Source organism: Bombus vancouverensis, unplaced genomic scaffold (genome assembly GCF_051014615.1).
Source record: "Bombus vancouverensis nearcticus unplaced genomic scaffold, iyBomVanc1_principal scaffold0043, whole genome shotgun sequence".
NCBI classification, from domain to species: domain Eukaryota; kingdom Metazoa; phylum Arthropoda; class Insecta; order Hymenoptera; family Apidae; genus Bombus; species Bombus vancouverensis.
This window is the reverse complement of record NW_027468934.1, coordinates 133,856-148,580: the sequence shown is the minus strand read 5'-3', so window position 1 is coordinate 148,580 and position 14,725 is coordinate 133,856. Positions and strand designations below refer to the sequence as shown.

Genomic DNA, 14,725 nt, shown 5'->3' with positions numbered 1-14,725 from the left:
TTATAACGTAACGTAGGATTGGATAAAATTTGGTAGGTATTTTCGGCGAGTATCAAAAAGGAGTGAGCAAACATTTTGTTATAAAGAGATTAAATGTTAAAATGTAAAATTAAATGTTGAAATAATTATTAAATGGTAAATGAATGGAATTTCGAAGAAAAATTAAATTGTCAAATATTTATTTTAGATTAAGTCAATGTTTATAAGCCATCTTGTACAATTAAGGTTATTAAGAATATGTTAAACTTTTAAAACAACTCGACTCTTATTGTGATACACAGCTTATCCATTATACATTCTAAACGCACCTATCAACGCACATTTAAATACAACTAATTCGTAAATAATGATTTCTGATATAACTTGTTTGGTTTTAAAAAGCAATAGAAATACAAAGAAAAATAAGAAACAAAGACATCTATATTCGTATTATCCAAATATAAAGAGTCAATATATTGAAATTATTATGGAAAAGTTGATATCTTTTGTTTGGCTGAAAAATAGTTGTTGACAATACCGATATTACATATTATCTAGTCTCTGCGCATGCATGCATACGTTTTAAAGTTAATTATTTGAATAATTTCCTTCTAGTTGGAAATCTAGTTGGAAGAAAAATTTGCAAATGCCGTTACCGTTTGGTCAACGTAATAAAACGTAATAAAACGTAATAAAAATGATTAAAGTTCGTTATTATAATATCGAAATGTACAGGTTGTTTTGCAAAATTTTCTTATTAAAACTGAATATTATTTACATATAGAATATATACATACTATATAATATCGAAACGAATATTTCTTAATTAATCTTGGTCCTGTTTGTTTAAACGGTATTCGATATTTTTGTGAAAACGACGTAATTCCAGATACAGCTAACTTGAACGATGAGAAAGCGTGAAATACTTTAGATTCAAATATATAGCACAGCTGATATTTCAGAGTATTTGTCTTTGTTTATTTTGCGATTTTATCAGAGGTAGAAGGAGTATTGAGGTAGAAGGAGACATCCAAATATATGTTTGCCCCGACGCACACAGGGATATGAAAACGGTAACGCGATATGACAATGTCGATATAGAATGCAGTTTATGCAGTGGGAATAGGTATGCGCGCATACGTGCAATGTGCGCATTACGAAGACAAATCCGTGTCGCGCGAATGGCTTTCGTCGGGTATACGTAGTCGCACACGACACGTACATGAAAAGAGAAAAAGAGAAAAATAGAGATAGGGAGAAGGAGCGTGTACTGGAAACTCCCTGGATCCTTGAGACGTGGATAGGCCTAGTGAGACTTATGAATATTGATGAACCTTTCCCGACGTACTTACTGGCCCGACCGCACCTCGATCATTTGTTGCTACTCGACGGCAATCTTCCTCTTTTCTTCCTCCTATTTGTTTTCACAAAGTAAGTTCTTCGAGCATGCCGCGTACTTATTGCTAGCTACACTTATTCCTCCGCTCATCTACTTTCTTATCCAATCGACTTACGACGATTGTAAACGTACCGCCCCGTGTATTATAAATATTGCCAACAGAGAAGCGTTAAATACGAACGTGCTTCGGTTGCACACGATGATCGTTAATACGAATCCCTTTTAAATCTGTTTGTTTCCCATTGCCAATTTGCTATTAGCATTTAAATGTTTTTGGTGAAAATAAATTAGCCTGAATGATTTTTTAAATTAATCAACCTAACCCCAAGGGGTTCTGGAGGACAATTCTTCGATCTCATCTATATGACGATGAACGATGCGTTTGGAAATATGCAGGATAATAAATCTGTATTTTTGATTCAGCAGATACGCGACTGTAAATGCAATTAGGCGGTGATGTGGACAAGTCGAGGGGAAAGTAACGCAGAAACGCAACATTCCTTTACGTTCCAGTAGAAACGTAAGATACGCGACGTTATAATTAGTTTTTATTTATTTTGGGGTTAGGTTGACAGGACTTGACAGGATTGGACAGGATTTGACAGCATTTGACAGCATTTGACAGCATTTGACAACATTTGACAGGATTTGCCAACATTTGACAGCATTTGACAACATTTGACAACATTTGACAGCATTTGACATCATTTCACAGCATTTGACAGCATTTGACAGCATTTGACAACATTTGACAGGATTTGCCAACATTTGACAACATTTGACAACATTTGACAGGATTTGCCAACATTTGACAGCATTTGACAACATTTGACAGCATTTAACAGCATTTGACAGCATTTGACAGCATTTGACAGCATTTGACAGCATTTGACAGCATTTTACAGCATCTGACAGCATTTGACAGCATTTGACAGCATTTGACAGCATTTGACAGCACCTGACAGTATTTGACAGCATTTGACAGGATTTTACAGGACGCGTGATATAACCTGGAAAAGAAAATTGCGAATCGAAATATTATGATTTACATTTACTTATTTCTATATGAAATAACTTTTTTGTCCAGTTGTAACTCGCGTCTTGCCACACCCTATATATATTTTATATATACATCGGATTTTCCTTTTAAATAAATCATACAACAATAGGGTAGAGGCTGCGAATGTTACGCTATCTGTATATAATGGGAATCATGGGAAGGCGATCTAACTAAGCTATTAGGCGCCGCTACCGATCGTTTTCTATCGGCATCGGCGGTGTGAATTTTGCCGAAGCGCGAAACCAATTGGACGCGATCTCGTTGAGCCAGGCGAAAACAAAATGCGGTACTGTACTTACACGAGACGACGGTAGCTGGCTATTGCAGCCGATGCCAAAGCGAACCGGTTTCCCGATGCTGCTGAAAAATGCTTCTCGACCGGCTATAATAATTTTAATTGACACTCAGACCAGACCGCTGAGTATCCTCGATCGGCATGCATGTACATATAACCTCGTATAAAGTGTCGTATCCAGCAAATGAAAAATGGGCATTGTTCGTATTTTTATGTAATCTTGGTCGTCTTATCTAGAACGTTTTTATGTTTTTCCACCGCTTTCGATCGCTCGCCGATCAACTATCGTAGAATATATCGTAATACAAGATCGATCGCGAAAGCAACGTATTTGAAATTCACGTTGATTATAATTTTTCTTAAAATGATCTTTAGCTGTGAAAGATAAATCCTATCGAATATGTTACATTTTGGCTCGATCGCGGATAACAGTTTTATCTTTAGCGCTGTACAACGCCGATAATATATTAATTATAAAAATCTTGATTGTAGCAAGTATTTTGAAATTTGTTTGGTATTTCGATTTCGATTTCGATTTCGATTAATCGTCGTCCGTAAGTAAAAGGAGAAATCGGAGAATGCTGAGAATGGGTAAAATAAGAGAAAAGAGGAAAAAGAAGAAACGAGAAAACGAGAAAACGAGAAAAAGGTATATGCGATTAAGGTTAGAAGGCGCGTTCATAAGCGCGCAGCCATGGAAAATATTCCTGTGAAGTTGTTACGTAGGAACGTATGCGCGTTCAACGAGATATTAAGCGTGTACGTATGTATATGCAGTTAGGCCTACTCGAGCTGACTGGCCCGGGTGAAAGGAAAACCCGCGCCTACCTTGCAAGTGAAGCACAGAGAGGGGGCAGAGAGATTCCACGTCGAATCTAGTACTTTTTGTACTTACGTGGAACGCGATTGCAAGGAAAGCTTCTATGAAATACCTTAGTATGCTCATTGTGTAACGTACAGTCTTTGTAAACGTGCAATTATCGCACGTTATCGTTCGGTAGAAGCAGCAAGACAATCGATCGTATGAAATTTTTCGACTCGCTCGCATGTTTCTCCTTGCTCGCAGCTTTAGCGTGTACTTTCTAAGTTGAGTAAAAGTGTTTCTTCTATCGTATTTAATTCTTCTATCGTATTCATTATTAAATAATTCGATTGTTAAAACGTCTGCTATAATTTTAAATATAAATGTTAGTTTCTCACTAAACTATCGACTCAAATATCGACTAGGCTATAAATTTATAAAATGTTGTTTCCTAGCAACCGAGTCTAGCGATTCTCTCGTAGTAAGTCTCTCGGTAACTTTACCATACAATCTGATAAAGTAACTTTAATTTAGATACGCCGATATTTTGTTATTTTGACGTAACAGAAAAATACGTAGGTGAATTAGAAAAAGGATTACATAGGATTACAAAGGATTGCATTGTGCGATACCGTTTGTACCGACATTTGCTTAAAGAAGCGTACGTTTCGAATACGTCAATTCTTTTTACTTTGACATGGCAGAAAAAAATATGTGAAAAAAGTTATATGCGTTCTGTGTACGTAATTTTTGTATTAATTTTTTTATTCATTTTTGTATTCATTTTTGTTCACGGGACGAACGCATTCGTTCGTTTTATATAAATTTGAGTTTGACAGTTTGTCTGATTTATGCACTTCGTAACTCGTTGCGCACGTATATCCTTCTTTGATGTCCGTTTAGAGAGGGAGATATTACGTCGCCGATACGCATTTCCGCGAAACATGGCGTTTTTTTTTGGTAATTAAAATTTGTCTCTTGGACCCAACCAATTAATCCGATAGTTTTTAACGATTATAAGAGAATCAATGTTAATAATAAGTTGCATTTGTTGCAAATGTTAATAATAAGTAACGTAGCATTTACGAAAGAAGACGCGTTTCAGTCGCTCGAACGTAAATTAACTTTTGTTCGCGCCAGCGTCGATTAAGAGAAGAGGTACGGGAGGAGGTTGTAACCCTTTTTTCTTTACCTTTTTTTTAAATTTACCCTTTAAAAAGATACATTTGAGGGAAAACTAAACTAAACATTTTTGTTTATATTTCAAAGACCATTTAAAGAATGTTTCTACGAAGGAGGCCTGCGGAAGCTTTAGTCCGACACTGTCTTTGCGTCATTCTGTAAGTTATGAAAATCATTCTGCAGCGTAACGTTAAAACGACGCGAAACGTTAACGATAATCTCTAACGAAAAGTCTGGACGTGGAACGAACGGTGGATGTGCTCAACGATAACGTCTTACTTGGCCCGCGTATTATCAGCATTGACAAGACTAATGTAATAGGAAAACAAACGTGGCTCGTCGTACTTGCTTCTTTCATGGTCATTCTGAATCTTAATCGGGGCCTACGGTATATACATATGTACGACCCGCTCGAAATAGAGCCGGCGTCGTGTACTCTTAAGGTCATCGATCCCTCTTCCGCGTCACCTGCCATCCTCGTATCTTTTATCTAGGCATGAACCTAACATCGATCGATAAGCAAATCGAAAATACCGTAATTATGCGATTTCCTAACTTTTCCCAATTTCCACTTTTTATATTTTCAAATTCGATTTTATGGCGAACGAAGCGTTGTATGAAAAGAAATTCTCTTTTGTATTATCGATTTATTCCCTTTTATTATCGTTTCTATTCGTTCATCGCGAATCATACAGACCCTTGTCGATCGTGCGACATACGATTACATAATCGTGCCGATTAGGGGCAAAATTTTGTTTGCCCTGTAATCGAAAATCGATTCTCGGATATAAAAACACCGATGAATTTTTCAAATTAGCGACAGAAAGTATAGCCAGAAGCTTACTTTTTTTCCAAAGCTTTATTCTATTACCAAATGGACAAGTGAATCGGCAGAGTTCGAGAAACTAACGTACTTTTTAATACACGTTTATAATTCGCATAAAGAGAACGGAGTAGGTACCTGTGGAATACTGATAATCGATACACTCGATCGATAACGAATCTTTGTATATTTACAACCGTAGATGAAATATGAACGTCGTAATTACGCTATAGGACGATTCAGCAACGTTATTCGTTCCACTTGAACGTATTAAAGTTACTTTTTTTTACTAAAGCTTTTACTATCGTTTACTTACTATCGTCCAGTTATAAATAACGTTAAATTCAAAATTCAAGGATTTTATGGTATATCGAAGTATATAGTTATATATAAAAATAATAATAACAAGTATACAAAAATAATTTTATTTCCTTTTGTTAATTATCATATAGGAAAATTTGCATCGTTTGTATGTCTATACACTGTACACTGTACATTGTACACTGTACACATAAAATACATGTACATATACGGATGGTTTTTGAAGAATGCGTAACTATACGAAACATTTTTCAAGGATCATTTTTCCAGTAGAATGGTAAATTGTGCGATACTGTGCAACGTAACGATAACTTGTATCAAGGATTTATAAATAATTGCGTACGGAAAATCAATCTGCAAGTGAAATAGTAGTACTGTTAATAATATTATACCGCTTTTACCGTATAAAATATTCGATTAGAACGAGGCGGCTGGCTAAGGACGCGATCATGCCGCTCTCTGAGCGGCGGACGCTGAGCGGCGAACGCTAAGCGGCAAAATTGGCATGTGAAACGGTGGCGTTGACTGTATCGTCGCTCCTTCTGCTGCTTACCGTTTACCTCTCTGTATGATCACGGTGTTGGCGGTTCTGCAGTTGGCATCTTTTTCCGCCAAACGTTCGTAAGGCCGAATTTTCATAACCGTCCATTTCCGTGAACAGCGATCCTCGTTTACGGCTTTAGCGACCCAAAATACCCCCGAAAAGACACATCCGAATGAAAAATTGTCCATTCCGTGAGAGAATAATAATTCTTCGTCGCCAAATTAAAACATGTACGCAGATAATCGGACTAAGGTAAAAAAACGACGTGTTTTAACCACTTGACTAATTAACTGCCATTCTTATATCTTGATATATATATATCGATATTTACGAATCGAAACTATACGATATCCGATACCATATCGATAATATGCGTAATACGTATGATATATCTGATAAAATATATACCCGTTCTCGTTGGTTCGTTGCGTTTTATTATACAAAGTCTTCGCTATATTCTTCTATATCGCTATATTCGCTTCGCTAATAAAAGAAAAATTTATATTAGAAGAAAAATATATGAACATTGTATGTAGAGTGTTGGGACAAAGAACAAGTTTCGAAGTCTGCGGATAGAAGCGAAACGGAGAACTTGGAAAATAGGCTGGAAAATAGAGAGAGAGAGAGAGAGAGAGAGAGAGTGACAGGAACGAGAACGTTTTCTCAAGTTCTCGATAAAGGTAAAACGTTATGAGACTGCGTTCGTCCAAATATACGAAAAAAAGTGCAATCCTGGTGCATCGTGGTGGATGGCGTGGTTAAAGTAGGGAGAAAAGACCTTGAGTCGCGTCACGTGACCACGAAGCTGCATGGGAGTTGGGTAGGGCGGTTGCAGAGGGCCTTGACCTTACCGTCGGCGTCGCAGCCATAGTTGTAACTACCATCGTCGTGGCCTTTGCGAACATCCGAGAAGAGGCCGATATAGCCGCGTGACGCTTCATTTTCCTACGGTTTAATTCTTCCCGTTCTCCCGCTCGTTGGTTACACCAAAATTTCCACTCTTCCACGATATCCTACCGACTAGTAGTTACCGCTGTACGAAGCAATGTCGTCCGTTCGTCGAACAGATGTTTTTAAAAACTTTACGAGTCACAAGTTAGTAGTATGAAAAATATATACAAGATCGTATACTTGAGATTTCAAGTGTATAATCTAACTTTACGTAACGTAACGTAACGTAACGAAAATAGAATTAAATTTTATGCGAACAAAATTATGTATAAAATTGGTAATTTATATAGAAATAAAATGAAATTTTCCCCCGAGTCGCATAGCTTTATGCGAAATTCAACGCGCGAGCGAAAATTTATTAATTAATTAATAAAAAGCATAGAAAATTAGCTAGAAAATTAAATAGAAAAATAGTCGGTCGTAGTATGTTTTACAATGTTTCTTGTCGCTTTCTCGCTTTCTCGCTTCATTTAGCGAATAGTTCTTACGGTATATGATGCATATTACGTTACGAAGGAAAGAAAAGACTTGTATCATGAGTATTTCTGGAATATGTTCAAGGACTGAACGGTAATTGCAAAAGAAATAAGGTAATACGAAATTTATCGGTAATATGAAATTTAGCATATACGCGTAGTTAGGAAAGTTATTTTCTTTTTATCGTACGATTCGGTCCGTCCTATCCGCCACAGTCCGAAAACTATATTTTCTGAAACTGTATTTAAAGATAATATCTTCCGTAGAAAATGACAAAACCGAAACAATGTTTTTTTCTCCTTTCGTATCTAATTAATAAATAATCTCGTATAAAGATATATTATACGTTTTTGTGTGTGTGTGTGCGTGTGTGTGTTTGAACGATATCGCAAATTTCTTCGCATCTTGGATAAATATTTGGTCACTGTGATTTACAATACTCGATTTACAAAGTAACCATGGTAGTTTTTAGTAGGTATTAAGATTAAGCGATTTGGAACGAATTAACGACGAATTGGAGGTAACGTTTAAGCGATAGCGTTTTTCACGAGAAATCAGCGTATTATAAATTTGCGTCTGTTGAAAGACGTAGCAACGTGTTGCCTGGACATACGTAATTAACGGTATTGACGCATCCAGAGTATCACGCGCATCCACGTTCTGTAACGGACAAAGAACGGAATTTCGTATAATAATTTTTGTTTTCCCTTGCTCGGTGCATTATATCGTGTTGCATGATCGCCGAGTTACAAACAAAAGATACGAGTACGAAGCGCGTTTATGTTTCCGCGCGAAGGTCGATCGATGGTTCTGCGGGACCGGAAGTGAACGGGATGAATAATGTACGCGCTCACAAACTCTAAGTCGGACTCTTTGTTAATAAAACGCCTAATATTCACTGGCCGTAAGGCGTTACTCTTTTCGTCGATGAGATCGCAAGAAAGAATGAGTTTCCGTCCCGATGATGCCACAGAGGAAAACCATAATGGGGTGTGTCTAAGGACATGAGGATTCGTCGAGGATAACCTTCGTTTATCAAGTAAGGGAAATTGGCGTTGCTGATAATTGGTCAATCTCCATATCGGTGGTTAGAAAAAAATGCTAGCCGCTCTCGAAGGAAAGTTGCTAGTGGGAGACGCCGCTCGTTGAAAAATATGTCTCCCCTATCTTCCCGTAGTTGGGACAAAGACTGTTTGTCTGTTTGAAGGACTTTAGTTAACTATACCTTAAGATTTATAACGGGCCCTCGAGCTAGCCGAACATGTACTGCGGAGACGCATCGACATCTGGCAATCATCTTACTCGAAGAATAGGGTCTGCGTGTGACGAGCCACGGGACAGAAACCGTTGGAATGTTTACTGTCGCGTGTCGCCACGAATATTTCTTTTAAGGAGAGCTATAGAATTACTCCATACCTTTGTTAGGCAAAGCGTTCATCCCGTGACCGCGGCTACGTTCGGCAACTGACTGTCGCCTCGAGCCCAAGCTCACTATCACCAATCTCGAACAATTACAATCGGATTGAATAACTACAATTGTTCAGTTACAGCTATAGTAGACTCTAGGTTACAATGTTGCGGGATTATCCAAAATTCTAAAGGCTCCGGTGTTCTTTCATCTCCGACATATTTATGTGACACAGATATATTCGTGTCGATACTTGTCTATTTCTACCGAATATTAATATACATATTTATAAGTACCACGAGTATATTCTCAAATGTACATGTTTCAACTAACTATTAAAAAACTAATTATTATAATCGCGATGTGCGAGAAGACCTATCCTGAACTAATAAATAAAGATTTGAGAAAAATGTTACTACTCACGAGTTTAAAAAATATCCGCGGTCATTATGCTCGCAAAAAGTTCTACGTAATACAACCCCACGCCGATTCGCATCTTTCCATCCTATCACACGATTGAGTGACCGGAGGAACAGAAATGCATGCGACTCACCGTTAGGAGGAACAGAGGAACAGAAGCGTTACGCCATCGAACTGCCGTGCTATCCCAGCAGAACAAAACACGATGAATGACTGCTGATTATTTGGAAACCTGGAGATAATGAAAAATGCAAGTTTATTGAATTTGTAACTTTGCTAATAATAAAGATTGAAATGCTAATAAACTTCGATAGGTACAAAAACTGAAACTCTGATATGAAAGTTTAAAATCTAGAATAATTTCTGAAATATGTTAGTTATTTGTTTTACACTTCGATATTAAGGCTTTAACTAACACTATTTTTATTTTAATAGAAGAATAACCCGAGAAGATCCTAACCTCCCAAGTTTTTAATCAAATTGTATTCCTTAATTAATAGCGTTCAAAGCAAAATATACAAAGTATACAAAATATACAAAATATACAAAATATACAAAATATACAAAATATACAAAATATACAGAATAGACATAATTAAAGTACGATATGTAAAGATACTTACGTTCTTGGCTTCTGAGCCACTGTTAGAACATTCCCAAAGAAGACGGAAAAGTTGAAGCTGTGATATGTCTACAACAAAACATAAGATATCGTTTATATCGTTAATACATAATGTTACGTCCGGTGACTCTGTACACAAACCAGGCCCCAATCCGCGGGCAACATGACAGCCAGTTGTCTACGCATCGTTACTGCGTACCCTCAATAGTCTTCAGGACCCACCATAAATCTTGGCATTTTCATAGTTCTTTTATTTCAAGTGTTCCTTAAATTTATTGTCTACTACGGAATGATACGGGAAAGTTGGTTTTTCTCACGTTCGGTGTCTCCGGCTAGCAACTTTCTCTCCGGGGCGGTTAGAACATTTCCTTGCCCACCAACCTTTTTCTCATCCAATCAGAAGCAATGACTATTGCCCTCACTTTCCTAGTCAAAACTGTCATCTACAAATCCGATGGTCCCGTGCGCTAGACACACCCATCGCTAGCCTTCCTCCGCCATAGTGTCACGACCGGCATACTTCAAATCCGACGGACTGACGATAGAGATAGAGATAAAGATGTGGCGGCACTCGGCGACAATGTATATCGCTGAAGTGCCTAATGAACCATCAACATCCCAACGGTCCTTCCACCGAAGGTTCTAGAAGAAAGAGCACGTGGCAACGATCGCGGACGCCTAGCAAATGCATGGACGGTAGGGATGTTGAGGGATGACAAAAGAAAGTAATCGAATCCGATTGAAAGTAAAATCGTAAGAGTCAGTCTTAGAAAGTCACGCCTAGAGTTCGGAAGTAGATTGTAAAGTGTATTGATGTTAGAAAAAAAATAAAGTTTTCTTTTTTTTATTTTTTACCTCAAATTCCTTTTTTATTTTGTTATTTTACGTGACAATAGCATCGTCACCGAACTTTACTGATTTTCCATCTTTAGAACAGTCGACATCTCTTGACCGGGTTTCCACCCTTAGATCAGTCACCTACTTCACTTATCTATACGCACCAGCTCAACTATCTTCTCTACAAAATTGTTGGAATAAAGTGCGAATTGTAAACCGTTATCTCAGTGTAATACTTCATATAACCACCTCTATTGTCCTAACCGAAATAGGGAATCGATCATTTCATTTGCGAGAATCATACCACGAATGTTCGTTATTAGAACACGAAACATAGTTAACACACAACGGTCGCGTGTTATAAATATCCGAAAATATTTCCAAGAATTCAAAAGTTCACAACTAAAAGAATGCTTAAAGAATGCTAGAGAAACGCGCGCGAAGTCTTGCTTTGAAGTATTTCAGTCTATTTGCGCGCCACCTCTATGAAAAAGACACAAGTTACAAAGTTGCAATATATGACGGAAACTATAGCAAATTCACGTAATATAGAAAAATAATTTGAATTCGATATACCAATACCTAGTGTGTTACAATACCTATCGATATAGTTAAAGCTATTATTGTTAAGATTTCTATGTTTCAAACTGTCTACACGAAGCTATCGTTAAATTATCAAGGATTCTACATTATGAATTACATTGAAACAATAAAATAATTTGTTACAAGTTCGTTTGAAATAAGAGAATGATTTCATATATTTGAATGAAAAAAAGTGATTTGTTTAATCGTATTTACTTTCATTTTAATATTCCAAATAATTACGAAACGATCTATTATGAAATATGTATCAAGTATATTTTAAAGTAGACATAAATTGTATATCAAATGTTACCCATGCTCGAATAAAAAGGCAATAGAACCGTTCATACACAGCTGTCTTAGTTAAAATAAATTAAACGTTACCAGATTTCCATGAAAATTCATCAGACTGATCGTTGATCGTCGTTGCGTCCATATATTAATATTCCTGTTACTTCTATATTATCCCTGCCATCGATCGATAACCTGCACAAAAACAAACTAGAAATGTATAAAATAATTACATGAAAATACGATCAAACGATCAATAACGATTTTATTACGAAAGCTTACGATACAAGCTACCAGTAACAGTATCATTTTGTAAATAGACGATTAAAGAGAGATACAAACAAAAAATTTCAGAAAACCACCTAATTTCATTATCTGAATGTTCGACAAATCGTTAAATAAACGTGGATTGATTAAACGATATTAATAACGAGATATAAACGATAGTAAAAAATATAGTAATGACAGTAATGAAGAAGTGACGCCGCTAATAGGTTAGAATAGGTTACAAACCTGACGCAACGTGATCCATGTTATCGATAGAAAAGAAGACGACTGAATGGACTCGTCGCACCTTAGTTTCGCTGAGCAGCTTCCAAAGTGGCGTGGTGGGAAGGATGACGGAGATACAAGCAGATACGGAAAGTCAAACGATCTACACAAAACGATCTTACACGAATCTTTCCAAATTTCAAACAAAGGATACATCGCGCAATATCTATATCTCACACAATGATTACATCGATCTTTATAAACATCGTACGATAATTCGTAGCCCCACTGGTTTGCATTCGGCATCAAAGACACATTTGTCTAACCTGGGACGAGAGAAAGAAAATGAAGCTACTGACGCTGTATGTGCCCCTAAAAGTAGGCAGAAGCCAAAGAGAATCTGCAATCAATCGGAAAATCAAATAAAAATCACGGCACGAACGAACGAGTTTGCGATCTTTCGGAAAAATCAATGGACGCGTGTTTCGGCAGAAAAAGAGAATAGAATTTTAATTTTCCTTGCAAGATGGATAAGTATCATTGTACACGATGAGCTCACAATGCTCTTAACATAGACTAATCTATCTTACGAATAATTAAGGCTAAAACGCACGCATTCCACGGTGTCTCACGGCGTATGTATTGAAATTTATCAATTAGAATAGGTACAGCATGTGGTTCCAAATAATTATACATGAACATTGAACTTATCGTCGAAGAAACGAAACCATGCGACTTACCAATGGTAGCACGCATCAATGGATGATGAAAACTGGTTGGCTTTGATCTAAATTGCACTTGCTCCCTTGATTCCATGAATACATTCTATGAATAAATTGATATAAATGAATAGAGTAATTATCATAAATTATTAGTTTAACTGTAGGTAAGGAATTAATTAGGAGAGATAAATGATTTTCGATATCTTACGATTGGTATAAAAGAAACTAGAATGCTTTTGCAAAAATATCTTAACCGCAGAGAGAATTGTTTTATCAAATGGCCGTCATTGAACGCTTGGATCGATTGATTAGGACGGAGTATTTAACGCCACCCTTCGGTGCAAACAATAACTGCGTACGCCGAAGGTAAAGAATAATGAACTAAACCACCGAGCTTACTCAATGAATAAACCAAACTATCGTTCATCATTCATCTAAAGTAGTAAGTAATAATAATATACATAGTATCTGATTATTAATATATACGTATTGTTATTGGCAACGAAAATGTTTAAAAAAATAGCAACTTGCAAATCAAGTATGCATACATATATCTAATATTTTTATATTCCAGATTAAACAAATTATACCCTGAAGCGCAATCTTATTTCGATCTTATCTCCAATTATTCTCCGATATTAATTGGCTAATTAATACATAGAACTATATTCGCAAAAACAACACCATAATACCTGCTATTGCAGTAACAAGTACAGTATCAATTAACTAGCGTAAGGGAAAAAATGAAAGAAATAGGCAGAAGAAAATATCCGTATTATTCGTTATCATAACTCGTTTGAAGCAGTCGACTAAAGTGGAAAATTGTTCGAAAATAATTTATTTGATCTTATAACTTAAAGTTAGTTTGTTTCTATGTTATATTAAAAATAAACATAATAAAACAGTTAAAATGTTGGTTTCAAGCTCGTTCGGCTTATTGGGCTTATTAATAATAAAATAAGCAATATCGAATATTTATAACATTGTATATTTTGCCGAATATAATTAAAAAGATGTAATCTAGATAGAAAATTATTTCATCTAATAATTTGTATACTTTGGATAATTTCGATATTTTTGCATATTATATAAGTTCTATGGATCGCTTCGCTTTTAGATCTGTCGTAAGTGCAGAAGAATCTCGCGCTACAATGCCTTAAGAATTATACTATGCGAATTATATTATTGACAAAGTAAATAGATGTTTTTAAAAATGTTATTTCCACATAGCGTAGCATAGCATAGCATAGCATAGCATAGCATAGCATAGCGTAGCGTAGCATAGCGTAGCATAGCGTAGCATAGCATAGCATAGCATAGCATAGCATAGCATAGCATAGCATAGCATAGTATAGTAATAGCGGTATAATTTTTAAGCAACTTTTTTAATTCAATCTATATGTAATGCTGGAAAAATGTGCAAAGCGCAGAATTCGAGGAGGATAAAAAGTTTGGCCGATATAAAACGCGAGGGAGAGAGCGCGTTGCGGTGCGGCGTCGCCGCGTCGCCGCGCCGTC

At 36.5% G+C, this 14,725-nt stretch overlaps 1 protein-coding gene across 8 annotated transcripts in view; it reads right to left on the bottom strand.

Moving 5' to 3' along the window:
* Positions 1-246: 246 nt before the first annotated feature.
* Positions 247-14,725, bottom strand: part of LOC143304607 (uncharacterized) — a 34,484-nt gene continuing 20,005 nt past the window's right edge. For 2 of the 8 annotated variants that reach the window (XM_076627110.1, XM_076627112.1), the window contains exons 2-8: positions 13,226-13,310; positions 12,734-12,885; positions 12,507-12,648; positions 10,425-12,188; positions 10,285-10,352; positions 9,795-9,893; positions 247-2,388 (exon numbers count right to left, since the gene is read on the bottom strand). In XM_076627110.1, the coding sequence (XP_076483225.1) occupies positions 1,931-2,356 (426 nt within the window). In that variant the 5' untranslated portion in view covers positions 2,357-2,388; positions 9,795-9,893; positions 10,285-10,352; ... (2 more) ...; positions 12,734-12,885; positions 13,226-13,310 and the 3' untranslated portion in view covers positions 247-1,930. Of the gene's footprint in view, positions 2,389-9,794; positions 9,894-10,284; positions 12,189-12,506; positions 12,649-12,733; positions 12,886-13,225; positions 13,311-14,725 lie in introns of all 8 variants that reach the window. The other 6 variants (XM_076627111.1, XM_076627113.1, XM_076627106.1 and 3 more) reach the window with 4 other exon arrangements.